The following is a 15461-nucleotide window of genomic DNA, read 5'->3' as shown; positions in this document are numbered from 1 at the left end:
TGGAGGTGGGCCCCTCTCTGGGATGATGGGACCCCCGAGTTCCCTTCCATTCCCCCAGCCCCTCCAACAGTCACAGTGGTCTTTTGGCTGGGTTAGGTAGGAGCTGGCTTTGCCACTTGCTCCAGTAAGGGGGGATGGATGCAGTTGCTGACCGGGCTGTCCGGATTGCACCAGGGGTCTTTGAGCAAGTTTCCGGTCCCCTGGGGATTAGTGACTGAGGTCTGTTGGGCTCCCTGCGGCGGTTATAGGCTTGAGGGGGAGCGGTTGTTTCTTCTTCTGCGGGTCTGTGCCTCACATGGCTGGATCGGGCCATAAATTGAGGCTGCAGCTTGCGGCCTGCTCGCGGCTGTCCGAGTACCATGCCAGGCTGTCCGAAGTGCCTGGCTGAGCTGACCAGCGGATGCCAATGGCTCGCCTCATGCAGGCCCGATTCGGCTGAAAATTGAGGCCGCAGCTTGCAGCCTTCTCGCGGCTGTCCGAATGCCATGTCGGGCTGTCCGAGCTCCTAATCAAATTGTCCAAACTGCTGATCAAGCTGATGGAGCTTATGGCAGACCCGTGACCAGATCAGGCCCCAAATTTAAGCCGCGGCTTTGGGGTCTACTCGAGGCTGGCTGACAGAGCAGCAGATGGGCATCCACCCTTCCCCCCTCCTCAGGGGGGTAGACATATGGACTGCCTGGCGCCCCCCTTGAACCGAGGGGCGCCATGGGGACATTGTTGTGTGGGGGTACTCTGCCAGCGTGTCTGCATCACGGCTGGCCCCCTCTTCTCCTTTATAGGGTGCTATGTCCTCTTATGTCATTTATCATCTTTAGCCAGCGTCTCCTTGCGGGGACTGCGGTTGGCGACCTCCCCTGCTTGTTATGCTCCCAGGGTGAGCTTAGCATATAGCGTCTCTAATGGGTCTGCGTCCACGCACTTTCGGTGCTCTGCAGTGAGAATGATTTCTTTTTTTTTACTGCACATGCACATTCAAGGACGCTGGTGGATGCACTGATTGTATCGGTGCAGAATATTTTAACATGAGTGGCGCCGGTTCCTTCTGGGCCCACAGATCCCCTATAGGTGGAAAGGGTACTCCCTTTTCCCGCCCTACTGTGACAAAATTGTTGTGCGTCAGGGCATTGTTCTAAATGCAACAATGGTAACCATACTTGGTGTGGCTAAAAAGCTGGTCTGCAGGTTAGGTTTCATAAAGACTTAACAGATCTCCCCTTTACGGGGTACTGCCTATTGGGTCTTTGTTTGAATCCCCTAAGGGCGAGTCACCGCATAATAGACGGGCCCTTATTTTTCAGCACACAGGCGGCCCCTTCGCGCCTTCAGCACGCAGGAGCAAGGGATGATTGTGACGGTTCCCTCTCGGGAATGCTTTCAGGGATTCAATTCAAACCGGTTTACTGTGCCCACAAAAGAAGGCAAAGTACATCCAATTCTGGACCTCAAGGTGAACCGAGGTACAGAAGTTTTGAATGGAACCCATTTGTGGCGTCTCTACACCAAGGAGACTTTTTGGCCTCTATAGATATCAAGGACGCATATCTACACATCCCTATCTACCCTGGACACCAGCGTTTTCTTCACTTTCGCTGTAGGAGAGGAGCATTATCAATGTGTAGTGTTACCCTTTGGTCTTGTCTCCGCCCCCAGGGTCTTTACTAAGGTGCTGGCTCCGGTGTTGGCATTACTGTGCCAATGGGGCATTTCAGTACCGGCATACCTGGACAATCTCCTATTGAGGGCGGACTCTCATTCAGCCCTGTTGGGCGACTTGACAATCACTGTACAGACTCTGCAAGAGTTCAGTTGGAACATCAATTTCAAAATATTTTCCCTGATACCTTCATTAAGACTGGATTATCTGGACCTGACTCTGGATTCTGCTTTGGCAAGGTTCTTTGTTTCTCCGGACAAGCTGCACAAGTTGCATGGGGCGATCTGTTTGCTGTTGGCAAGCAATCTGTTCTCTGCGGATTTTCATGCAGGCTTTGGGTCTGATGGTGTCAACCTTTGAGGCGGTTCCATTTGCTCAGTTCCACACGAGATCCTTACAAAGGGAGATTCTCGTCAAATGGAACAAAGATCGAAAGACTCTTTGATTCAGTTGAGTCACAACACAAAGACTGCTTTACTATGGTGGCTTCACTCGTTAGCACTACGCCGGGGCAAGGCCTTCTTTCCGTTGTATTGAACAGTGGTAACCACAGAAGCCAGCCTGTAAGGCTGGGGAGGAGTTCTGGGGAAGTTCTGTGCCCAGGGGTTCTGGACAGTAGAAGAATCTTTGGATAAAATATTTTGGAGCTCAGAGCGATAAAGTTTTGCCTCACTCACTGGACAAATCGTCTGCAAGACTGTCCGGTCCGGATTTAATCGAACAATGCCATGCCCGTGGCTTACATCAATCATCCTGAGGGCACCAAGAGTGTCTTGGTGGCCCGGGAGGTGGCCGAGATCCTGGATGGGCGGAAATGTTTGTTTCAGCTCTCTCTGCCGTGCACATCCCAGGTGTGGAGAACTGGCAGCTGGATGTGGAGTCGTCAGGTGTTGGATCAGGGGGAGTGGTTCCTACACCTGGAGGTGTTTTTATCTCCTGGGTGTCCAGTGGGGGGGACACCCGACGTCAACCTGTTACTTCTTGACTCAACAAAAAGGTTCAGAGGTTCGTAGCCAGGTCTCGGGATCCTCTGGCCGACACCACAAACGCACTGATGGCTCTTTGGAGTCAGTATCGGCTGATTTATGCATTACCTCCACTAAAACTTCTGCCGAGGCTTCTTTGCAGGATAGAAGTGGAAGGGGTTCCGGTCATTTTGGTGGCCCCAGACTGGCCTCATTGGTCTTGGTACGCAGACCTGATAAGGTTGGTCGCCGATGCTCCCTGGAGACTTCCTCTCAGGGAAGATCTGCTGTCTCAAGGACCGATCTTCCATCCTGCTCTACAGTCGCTGGCTTTACCAGAGTGGCTGTTGAAGGCCAGGTATTGAAGGATAGAGGTCTTTCTGATTCAGTACTTCCTACACTACTGAAGGCCAGGAAGTTTACTTCCAGGAAGATCTATCATTGTACATTAAAATAGTGCATTTCATGGTGTGAATTTTTGAAAGTGCACCCTCGCTTGTTCTTGGTGGCTAGGGTTTTGACTTTTCTTCAAAAAGGTGTTGAACTGCAGTTGGCTTTGGTCACTATCAAAAGCCAAGTGTTGACTCTGACTGTGTTTTTCCAACGCCCTTTAGCTACGCATGCCCTGATTCGCCCTTTAATTCAGGGGGTTTGCCATATGGCTCCCCCGAGGCGATCCTTGCTACCTCCGGAGGGTCTGAATTTGAATTATCTGTTCTTCAAAAACCTCCCTCTGAGAACATTAGGGAGATTCCTCTGCTTACCTTTTCTCAGAAGATTTACTTTTTGGTGGCTATTACTTCTGCCCCCAGAGTATCTGAATTGGCGGCGTTGTCCTGGTGGTCCACAGAGATAAAGTGGTACTCCGACCTAATCAGTCGTTTCTTCCTCGGGTGGTTTCTGATTTTCATCTGAATGAAGACATTGTGCTGCCTTCACTCTGTCCCAAGCATCCCAAGGAATTTGCCTTGCATTCCCTGGATGTGGTTCGGGCAATCAGGGTTTACCTGGAGGCCACTGAGTCTTTTAGAAAAGCAGATGCTCTTTTTGTCCTTACCGAAGGCCCAGGTAAAGAATTGGCTGTGTCTGATTCTACCATATCCAGATGGATCAGGCAGATGGTAGTTCAGGCTTATTCACTGAAGGGTCAGGTTCCTCCTTTGCCAGTGCAGGTGCATTCTACTAGAGTGCTGAGTGCCTCTTGGACTTTTCGTCATCAGGCGTCAGTGCTGCAAGTTTGCAAGTTGGCATCTTGGTCGTCTGTGCATACAATATTCTACAAAGTAGATGTGTTGGCATTTTCAGATGCTTCTTTTAGCCGCAAGGTTTTGCAGGTTGCTGTTTAAACAGAATCTTTTTTTTTTTTTGTTACTCTTTGAGGGTGTATTTTTTTTGTCTAGTTGAGCTCCAGTTGTTCCTGGTTGAGCTCCATGTTACCTGGTTGGCTAGGTTTAGCCTTTAAGGAGTTACGTCTTCTTGCATTGTTTTTCCACCCCTCATGATTATACTGCTTTGGGACATCCCATTGGTCTAAAGATGATGGAGCTGCGTCTGTCAATGAACGATAGAAAAAAATGGATTTTTGTAAGAACTTACAGTAAAATCCTTTTCTCTGAAGTGCATCGACAGATGCAGCACCCGCCCCTCTACTTCTGAGTGAATGGGGTTTTCTTGTCTTCTAAACACTGCTTTCAACTAAACTGATGCTGATGGAGTGTGTGGGGTTATGCCTGCAGGGACAGTCCCATAGGCATGGTTAAACATTTTTTGCTGCCTACTGCCTATTCCTAGTGGGAGGAGCATAACCCATTGGTCTAAAGATGATGGAGCTGCGTCTGTCTCTGTCGAACTTCAGAGAAAAGGATTTAACTGTATTTTTCCAGTTTTTCAGTTTGTGGTGCTCAGGTAGCGGTAACCTGCTCTTTAAAATAGTTGTCACCTTTTTCTCATCTTTTGTTACATCTTAGTGCTGTTGATCCCATGCAGTCTCTTTACAGTCACTTCCTTTCTGCATGCATTCACAACAAGGATAGCTGCATAGCATATCTTAGCATGGGTTTCCTGATGGTGATCATTCCCTTATTAGTGTCTGTTGAAAATCCCATTAGTCTTTATTGGCAACTCATGTGACAGGGTGACAATGCAGGAGACAGTGTTTTTATAACCGCAAGTGCCTGAACTAGGACCCTCCTGGCAGGATCAATGGGTTCTAATTTAATGAAAGCTGCAGATATAAAGAGATTCAAAATTACTTTTGAAATTACGTAAAAGCTGAATGCCAGATGAACACCTAAATAAATAACTGACATACCATGTCCATCCTATTAAGATTTAAACAGACCTGCCAAACAGCACCGCCTGCCTGAAGAGCTGATTTTTCTTTATTGCAGTATTACAACTAGGTGTTGTCCCTTCTCCAGCCTATGATTAGACAATGAAGAAAAATCAGCAGACTGATTAGCTTATTTCTATGTCACTCTGCTCTCTCCTTTTATCAGCATGTTCCTTGTTAACAGATAACCACTGCAACATAGCTGATTGGCTTCTTGTGCTGCTTCCCTTTCTCGTTCTGAGCTCTGCTGTAAAGGGGAGTACAAGTTGATATCTAGTTAATTAAGGCTCTACTTGCTTTAAAAATTCATGAGCTTTTTATTGATTGCATAGCTTTGTACATTGGTGTTTTTATTTATCTGCCGGGAGTTAAGCTTTAACATGTTGAAGGTTTTTTTTTGGACTTACAAATGGAAAAAAAATCCATAAATGGTAGCCAATTTATTGCACATCCAAGCCATCACATACAAAATGTTTGAACCTACAGTTGCATTTATATAGAGCAAGTTCGCTACATCCTAAATAGATTAAAGCTGACTTGCCATGTAACCCAAGCTGGCCAAGATTATCTGTTTTTTCAAAAGATGCATAGCTCAATTCACGATGAATGTGAAAATTATTCAGATATGTTCTGAGGTTATTGTACCCAACTGATGCTCCATCACAACTATGATCACAAAAGTTAAAATCCAAGAAATGATTCTTAAGTTAATGACCCAGCTTCTCCAAATTTATAGATGTACTGTAGATGTATTGATGTGTATGATCTTGACAGCCTTTCACTACACAGCTGGGCTTCTTTGGTTTAGATTGTCATAGAATTTCTTCAAATTGTTTTACATTAATTTCTTTGGCTTGTTGTGTTATGCAGCTTATCAAAATGGGAAAATATTAAAAGCAGTTGTACTTTCCAGAATCCAAATAGGTACAATCAGTTTCAGTTTGATTAGTTATTCTTTTTTAAAATACATAATAAAGTTAGTGGGGAAGTAGAGAGTCAAACACATTAAAAGTTAAGTTCCTCTAAATATGAATTTTCCTGGAATGGACACTAGTGCAATTTGCTTGACTTTTATTCTTCCCCCAACTCTGTTTATAGATTTATTTTATTGTTTATTTGAAATGCCAAAACCTGCCGCACTGACAGTGCTGCTTATCCTCAAATTTTCCACTCCACAACATAACACACAGCTGGTTATGCCTCACCTCCTGATGCACGTCCTGTTCATTTTGGGTTTTGTGGTTTATTTTAACTAATAAAATATTCTTTCAAAACATCTGTGTGGAGGAAAAGCACAAAAAATGATTTGGCTCAGTATTCTTCTTATTTTATATATTGTAAAATATAAAAGCGGTGGGTTCTTTTGTCTTATAATTTTGTGGCATGACTTTTTTTTTTTTTTTTGATTGGTGGGCTTTTACCAATTATTTGTCTAACATTAGGAACGTGCTTGGTAAGAATAAATTTGGAGAAACACATTTAAAGTTTATTATTTATATGTCTACTTTTTCTGATTATCTTTGCTTGACCAGAATTTTTGGTAGTGCTCCTGCATAGGCCCTGGAAAGTAACATAAGCCCAGTTACCAATTTTAATTAGCTGAATGACAACAGAAGATACTATTTGTTCAAATTGTTTTAGGGTTTTCTGCTATCTTTCTTACCTTCTGCCCCTTTAAACTGTTAAAAGGTGTAAACAAATAGTTTTTTTTTTTTTAATCTTCCATTAAGGGAACACAAGGAAGGAATTTATAGATGCATGGTTTAGATGCTGGCCTGCTCACCGTAACCCTGCTCCTAAACATCATGTCTCAGTTATTTGGCTAGTGTAATAGGAGGTGGGGCTTTTTCTCTCTATCTTTTTTCATTTATTTTACTCTTCCAGCCACATTTTTAAGAATTATTGGATATTTTAATCTCCTCAATCAAGACTTCTGTACTCTGCTTAAGCTAGCCTCATACAGCAACTATCCAGTGTGGCTGACTTATCCTCAGCGCAGTCTTGGAAGCCATTCCTGGGCCCCACAAGACTGAAGACTGCTGGTTTTGCCTGTAATGTGACTTTCAGGCACTGAGCTCTGCATATGGCACATCCTGGTGTGTTCTGGTTCTGGGAGAGCGCATTACAGGTCCAAGACTGTGACTCAGCCTTTGGTGTAATGCAGTTTTTGAAAACTCCTCTGAGAGTAATGTTTGAGAGAGTGAAGAGATATTGGTGCAATTAGTGTTTTTAACCGCAGGGTGCTATACAGGTCTTGGGCCATGGTCCATTTTAATGTGCTATACCCTGCAGACCCCTTCAGGGTATGCCCACCATTATAGGTGAAAATTGGTTCCCTCCAGGAACCTCCAGCGTGGATATAGTAAGACGGGGTTTCCTTGTATTATGACCATATCCTACTTTTACATGTTATGTAGTGTATTATCCTTCTCTGTAAAAGTCTCTACTGTGTTGGCGGTAGGTAATGTTTTATTACCTTTGTTAAATTTTGCAGGTTTTTCCCACACTGTTTTGGCAGCTTGAGTAGTGACATAGTTGCAATACCCCTTCCTGCAGATGCACATTCTCCTGCCATTTCTGCCAAGGACGTAAAAAGCATATGGGCTGATCTCCCAACTGCCTGATCTTCCAGAGACACAGCAAGAAGGCATCAGTGCATGGGTTTTTGTAGCTCCTTTCCCAAACACTCAGATACCCTCTCATTCCATATCCATTTTGTAAGTACCCAACAGGGGATCCCCTTACTTGCAATGGCAGAAACAAGATGCAGCCCAGGGTCTAAAGGTGTGAGTGCTAAAGACAGCACTAAGGAAAAACAGCTCAGGATTATAGTTGTTCCCCTGCACTGGAGTAGGGTCATATCCACTCCATTCCTTAAATTCTAGCTCCCTCTCAAGCCAGCATCAGATGGCCCATCTGACTAAGGCAGATTTTACTGCAACTATGTCTGATTTCTTTGGGGAACTCTTTGCCCTTCTAGATCCTTTGGTGTCCAGAGCCCCAAAGCCCTCTTCTGCCTCTTCACCACCATCTAATTAAAAGCATGATCCTGAATCCTCTAACCTCTTTAAAGAAGATATTTAGGAAGGGAGGTGGATGCAGAAAAGTATCCTGCAGAGGATTTTCCTCTTCTGCATGTTATAAAACACAAGCTAGGACTTTATGCCTTAGGCTTTCTACTGTGAGCTTATTTGATGTGGTGCATACTAGCTTTTGCCTAGCAGCGGTGGAATCTTGGTTATGTCCATTTTTCAAGCTGTCGCTAACTGGACTGAATTGAGAACACCATCCCGTGTTTGAAGACATACTTTTGTTGGTGCGAGATCAAGCATTTCAACACTGGGGAATATGCGATTTCTTGCATACTAACTTTACTCCTGTCTGGTCTGGACCAACATCTGGTTCTTAGTGCTCTAAAGAGACAGGTTGCCTATGTTGTTCTATTCCAGAAACCTTTGGCTTTGAACTCAAAGCCAAAGGGGGGGGGGGGGTGATCAGGAATTTTTCTCTTTACACTTTGATTGCTGATACAGTGATCATCACTGTAACAGCAATGTTTTGAACTGTCATGCATAAGTTTTGTTCATAAAAACTGTGATTACTAGTGATCTGTGATTGGCTAAAGCTGATTACACGGGGTGCTCTGACTGGCCTAGGTACCATGCGATAGCTGTGGGCCACTGCATCACAATGCTAAGCACAGTTGTTATGCATGAATCCCATTTATACCAGTTATTTTTACATTAGGATCATGTGATCACATAGCAATCATGTGATTCTCCCGGCTGCTCAAAGCAGCCAGGTATCGGGAGCCATAACTATATTAAGGTATAATTGTCGGACCATTAACCGATTAACAGATATAGCATATCTTGATTTCAGCAGAGCATTTGATACCATTTTACATAAAAAATAATCCTCTGATAGATTACAATATTGGGGATACAAAGAAAAAAAGTACTGAGAAAGAAAAAATGTAATGGTGCTTATTTCAGAAGATGGCAAAGTGAGCAGAGATTGTGAGCTAGAAGTGGGGAAAGCAAATAGGACTAGGATGCCTCACTAGATGAATAATCAGCAGGAGGAAGGAGGTCCTGATTTCCCTATATAGATTTTTAGTTAGACCTACAGTTAGGTCCGTATATGTTTGGACACAGGCACAATTTTCATACTTTTGGCTCTGTATGCCAGCAGAATAAAATTAAAATGTAACAATCCAAATTAATTTGAAGAGCAGACTTTCAGCTTCAATTCAAGGGGTTGAACATAAATATCAAGTACAAATTTTAAGAACTGCAACCATTTTTATTCAAAGCCCCCCCCCCCATTTTCAGGGGCTCAAATGTTATTGGACAAATGAATATAATCATAAATAAGATGTACATTTTTAATAGTTTGTTGAGAATGCTTTACTGGCAATGACTGTCTGAAGTCTGGAACCCATGGACATTGCCAAAGACTGGGTTTCCTCTTTTCTGATGCTTTGCCAGGCTCTAACTGCAGCTGTCTTTAGTTGTTCTTTGTTTGTGGGTCTTCCTGCCCTTAGTTTTGCTTTCAGCAAGTGAAATACATGCTCAATTGGTTGAGATCAGGTGATTGACTCCGCCATTGCAGAATATTCCACTTATTTTCCTTCAAAAGCTCATGGGTTGCTTTTCCAGTGTGTTTTGGATCATTGTACACCTGTACTGTGAAGCATCGTCCAATCAACTTTGCTGCATTTGGCTGAATCTGGGCTGACGGTATATCTCTAAACACTGAAGAATTCATCCAGCTGCTTCTGTCACATCATTAATAAACACCAATGACCCAGTGCCACTAGAAGTCATGCATGACAATGGCATCATACTGCCTCCATCATGTTTTACAGATTAAGTTGTATGCTTTGGATCATGAGCTGTTCTAAGCCTTCTCCACACTTTTTTCTTCCCCCTATTCTGGTATAGATTAATCTTTGTTTCGTCCACCCAAAGAATGCTTTTCCACAACTGGTCTGGCTTTTTCAGATGTTTTTTTGTTAGTCTAATCTGGCTTTTCTATTATTCGGACTTATGAATGGTTTGAACCTTGTGATGAACCCTCTGTATATGCTCTTGTGAAGTCTTCTCTTGATTGTACACTTTGAAAATGATATGCTCACCTCCTGGAGAGTGTCCTTCACTTGTCTGGATGTTGGGAATGGGTTTTCCTTTACAATAGAGAGGATCCTGCGAACATCCACCACTGTTGTCTTCCATGGACTTCCATCCCTTTTTATGTTGCTGTGCTCACCAATGCATTCTTCTTTCCTCAGAATGTACCAAACTTTTGATTTGACCACTCCTAATGTTGCTGCTATCTCTCTGATTGATTTGTTTCATTTTTGAACCCTTAGAATGGCCTGTTTCACTTGCATGGACAGCTCCTTTGACTGCATGATGTAGGTTTACAGCAATAGATTCCAAATGCAAATGCCATACTTAGAATCAACTCCAGACCTTTTACCTGTTTAATTGATGAAGAAATAATGGAGTAGCCCATACCTGGCCATGAAACAGCTTTTCATTCAGTTGTCCAATTATTTTTGGTCCCTATGGGTGGCGAATCTTAAGAGCTGTAATTCCTAAACTCTTCCTCCGATTTGGATGTACATACCCTCAAATTAAACCTGAGAGTGTGCACTTTCAGCCCATATCCATTATCTAACTATAGCTTGTATACGTTTTGGTAAATACCTGAAATAAACTAAAATTGTGCCTGTGTCCAAATATATATGGACATAACTGATAACTGTAATTTTGAATACTGTGTCCAGTTCTGGAGACACAAAGATATTTATAAGAATGCGTCCAGAGACAGGTAAAAAAAAAAATTGTGGAAGATCTGAGGGATAAAACCTATCAGGAGAGCCTACAAGCAAATAATAAGTACAGTTTTGAGGAAGCAAGGGAAAGGAGGCATGAGATTGAATCCTTTGAGTACATGGGGGGGGGGGGGTGAGTTCAGGAGGGCAGTATTATTAATATAGAGCTAATATTAGAAACTTGCAGACATGACCTCAGTCCAGCAGGGGAAAAGTTCAAGACTAACCTTAGAGAGTACTACTGTACAGAAAGAGTAGTTGATGCTTGGAACAGACTTTAGCAGGGGTAGTGAGTCATTCCCATGCTTGTGACAAACATAGATGTATAATCAGACAAAAAGGTTATAAAAAAAAAGACAAGAACATAATCACTTTATCAGGTATTATAGGATAGATACCTAAAATATGATCATTTAAACAGCTGCCATAGGTGATCCAAGACATTTTCACCTTTAAAAAAAAAAAAAAGATGTAAGTATTGATATAATTAATTGTATAGGGATTCTTTTATCTTCTTTAAAAAAAAAAGAAAAAATATTTACTCAGATGTTTGAAAAAGGTTCATTCTCTGGCTAAGATTTTAACTCTGCAGTTGTTCAGTGAGGCTGAGCTACCCTGATAAAATACAGATGAACACGTACACCAGGTATACTATACCCCTGCACGTTTATTCCGTATAAACAAAAGCGTCTGTGATATGCCATAAGTGGCAGTTGAGTGAGGGTAATTTTATCCATATGGTGTGGTAGTGCTCAAAAGTACAGCCCTTGTGGTCCTGGGTAACGCAATTCATTGCTGACACCTTTCGTTTCCCAAATATATGGAATCCCGTGTTATGTCTCCTCTGAGTTATTGAGGACGAGGAGATGGATGTGGCCAAAAAAATGTTTCTTAGGCTTCTCTTTTTCTATGTCCGCAAGCTTATAGCAAGGATGTGGATACATACTGAAATTCTCACTTTGGGGATGCAGATGAGGTTAGTTAATGCATACTTACTGCTACATCGAAATTACATATAAGGTTCGGGGTTCCCCCCAAAAATTTAGGAAGGTTTTGATCCTCTGGATTGATTTTCCTGACACTTTGGAGGGGGAGGTAAACGTTTGGTTACATAAAAAGGGGAGGGGAGGAATTATAATCTTATGGCTGCATGAGTATAGGAGATGTTGTACACATTTTAAGGACCTGTTGTTTTCGTTTTGTGTAGAATGTGGGGAGGGGGGGGAGGTTTTAGTGAAATTACATTTAACCAAACCTAAAATGTTAATTAACAGGTTCTGGAGCTTACGGGTGGCTTGTATTATGTACAGAGGTTGAACATTTTGAACATTTTGGTTATTTCTGCAATGCATACTGTGTTTTTTTTTTTTTTTCTCTTGAATATCTGTATTCCCACCCCATTGCCTAGTAAATAAAATTATTAAAAAAAAAATAGATTAAAAAAAAAAAAGTGTTCTATGGTAAAGTAAATATAGTACAACATGCATGTAAAATGTGAATTACAAGATCTGGGGGTCCTAGTGGAAGATAGACTAAGCAATAGCATGCAATGTCAAGCTGAAGCTGCCAAAGCCAGCAGAATATTAGCATGCATAAAAATGGGATATATTCCAGAGATAAGACTATAATCCTGCCACTTTATAAAACTCTAGTCTGGCCACATCTGGAGTATTTTGTCCAGTGGTCACCAATCCTCAGAAGGGATGTGCTGGAATTGGAGGGAGTCCAAAGAAGGGCAACTAAACTAATTAGGGGACTGGAGGAGCATTTACAAACGCTTAATTTATTATGCTTGAGAGGGGACATGAAAGTGATTTACAAATACCTCAATGGTGATCCCAGAATAGGAAAAAACGATTTTGTCTCCGGGAGTGTAAGAGAACACGTGGCCACACAATGAGGTTAGAGGAGTAGCGGTTTAACCTTAAGCTGCATAGGGGGGTTTTCACTGTCAGGGAGGTAAGAATGTGGAACTCTCTTCCACAGTTGTTGGTATATCGATACTATTGAGGTCGAGTATGATATAAGTGCCTCCAGAAACATTTGACTGAAAAATACATTTACAACTGTTACATCACCTACTTTATAGTCTAAATTTTGTTCTCTGTGAAACTCTTTACTAAATGGCTGGCACTTCCTTTTTTTATTTTTTTACAGGGCTTTATGATGGAAAACCGAATACCAGGCTTGAAATGTGACTCTGATGTCTTTGTCACGTTTGAAGGTGACAACGTTGTTATGCTACAGGTGAACAATTTGCCTTTATTACTGCTGCTTTGTGATTTCTAAATGTTCACTTTTGTCAAGTGTCTTGATCCAGCCAGGAGAAAGTAACTCTGGATAATGTTTTTACTTGTCTACATACTCTTAACAGCACAGGTCTGTCAGAATATACAGGAGATTTCAGCACTACAGTATTGAAGGGGGGCCAATATGTATACCTTCACATCAGTGGGATCGTTAGACCCTGTCCTCACTAAACTCAAGTCTATGCAACTGCATTCAAATTTTGCAGTCTAGGTGCGATGTTCCCAACTAGTTTCTGAGACAATTGTGTGTATTTAAATCCTTGAATGTTATGGAAATTAAAAAAAAAAAAAAATATTACTCCCATAATGTATACAATTCTAAAACTTTCTGCAAAATCTTGATTCCACAGACGAGATGGTATTGTGGAATATGGGAGAGTTATTAACCATTTGGGTCTTTTTTATGCTGGTACTGGTTCTGCTAGGCATGAAGCATCAAATTTGGTCTCTACACAAAGCAGAACAGAAGATAAAACCATAACTCTTACTATTTGAGGAGTTCCTTTTATGTTTAGGGGTATGATCTGTGTGTTCCATTCAACCACGGGAGCAGGAAAAATACATTTTGGTATGTTTGTTTTATAATGGTATTATGTCCATAGTAGTAAGTTTATAACTTCTAAAAAATCTGAAGAGACTGTGAATGGGTGTTTTCGCTAAGGCTGGGTTCACATATTTGTGGCTGTGATTTGCAGTCCAGTGTCCTGTGCGTTTCTGTTTACTGGATCTAAAAACCCACAGGACTCTTTTCAAAATCGCACTTCAGCCGCCCTGGACACACTCACATGTTACGCAAATTAGAGGCTGTTAAAAAGGTATCCAATTTCGCATATATGTGAACCCAGCCTAAGGCTTCATTTAGACTGGGGGGGGGGGGGGGGTAAAAAAAGGCTGTCTTCATCTTCACCTAAGGAATTCTGAGGGTTTTCTGAGGAATATGGCTTAGTCCTTACAGCAGAGGGGTAGGGTCCAGCTCCCATATAACATATCCCCTCCCCTCCTCCTTCTATCCACATACTCCCCCCCCCCCCTTTCTTCTATCCACATACCCTACCCCATTTTTTATTTTCTCTCTCTCTCTCTTCCCCTTTTCTATTTTCTCCTATGTATATATCTCCCAGAGATGGGGCTCCGCTTTATTCTGGTTTCTGTTCAATTATAAAATTACTCAGAAGGGAAGGATCTGGATCTGACTGGTTGTCACTATTAAGTTATGTCTACAGTGGTGTACATAGAGTGCTGTTTACCAGGTACTATGATTGTTTTGTTTGGCCACTGACCATTGTAGACTGCCCTGACGCATGTATCTTGGGACCCTGTAACTTGTCTGTGTGTGTGTCTGCATTGCCTCGGTGGAACACCACAGTTAACAGTAATATACACAGCGAAATTTGCCTTATCCACGAGAGTGGTAGGCAACAAATGAGGGTGAGTTGCTAATTTGATGGGTGTTGAGCACATCGGTGGTGGATCTAATTTGGGTGTCACCTTTTTATTAGCACTGGAATCTCACAAGATCATTTGGTTTATCACGTTTATAGAAGTTATTATTTTTTGGACTTCATTTTTTGGACTCGCATTTATTCACAGTATATTTAGTTTTTTGGATTCCATATCCAACATTCATATTGTGGACTTATTTTCTGGGCACAGTTTATTGATGCGCCATTATTTGATTTATTGAGGATTGCTTTTATTTACTATGACTAGTGTCATGGTTTTCTTTCACTATTTTCATTAAGGTTTCTCACCAGCCTGTAATTTGTGTGTTGTTGCACCTTGGAACAAGTTGGATACGGTTGTTTCCTGTGTCCTGATTGGGGAGCTTTGGGTTCTCATGATAATTTGCCAGAGGACACGTGATGGATGGTGGTACCTTGCGCATCACCTGGCATCCATTGCCCCTGCACCCTTTGTATCCTCTTCTTTGACTTAAAAGAATAAAGCTAATACTTTCTGTATTACATTAGTGTATAGGGACAATAAAGGCACTACAAGTATTTAGAATGATTCACCCTTTTATTTAGAATTGCTGACGTGCCACAATTATTTATAGCTATGTTGTATCTTGTCAGACTTAGTTCCAATTGCCCTCAGTCATGTTACACAGATGAAACAAATGGTTCACAGGGGCGTGATCCACACAAACCGCATGTAGTGGCTTCTTTGAATTAGTTATTTTGTAAAATATATAAATATATTTTTTGGACATATTGTTTAATACCGAGTGCATATCTGTTAAGTGCATGTGCATTTTCAAGGTTTCATGGGTGTTGAAAAAATATCAACATTTACCAATTGAAAGCTATAGAAAGGACTAGTTTACATTAAAACACTCTCAGACAGGCTGTAAGGA

The 15461-nt window shown here is 42.0% G+C and overlaps 1 protein-coding gene across 1 annotated transcript in view; it reads left to right on the top strand.

The window, feature by feature from the left end:
- The window catches only part of ACOXL (acyl-CoA oxidase like), a 687302-nt gene that overhangs the window by 397480 nt on the left and 274361 nt on the right, over positions 1 to 15461 (top strand). The window contains exon 13 of the mRNA XM_082249749.1: positions 12954 to 13043. Coding sequence (XP_082105875.1) covers positions 12954 to 13043 — 90 coding nt within the window. The remainder of the gene's footprint in view (positions 1 to 12953; positions 13044 to 15461) is intronic.

The sequence above is a fragment of the Pelophylax lessonae genome (assembly GCF_965119305.1).
Source record: "Pelophylax lessonae genome assembly, chromosome: 3".
NCBI classification, from domain to species: Eukaryota; Metazoa; Chordata; class Amphibia; order Anura; family Ranidae; genus Pelophylax; species Pelophylax lessonae.
Note: the sequence above shows the minus strand (reverse complement) of the source record. Positions and strands in the feature narration are given on the sequence as shown.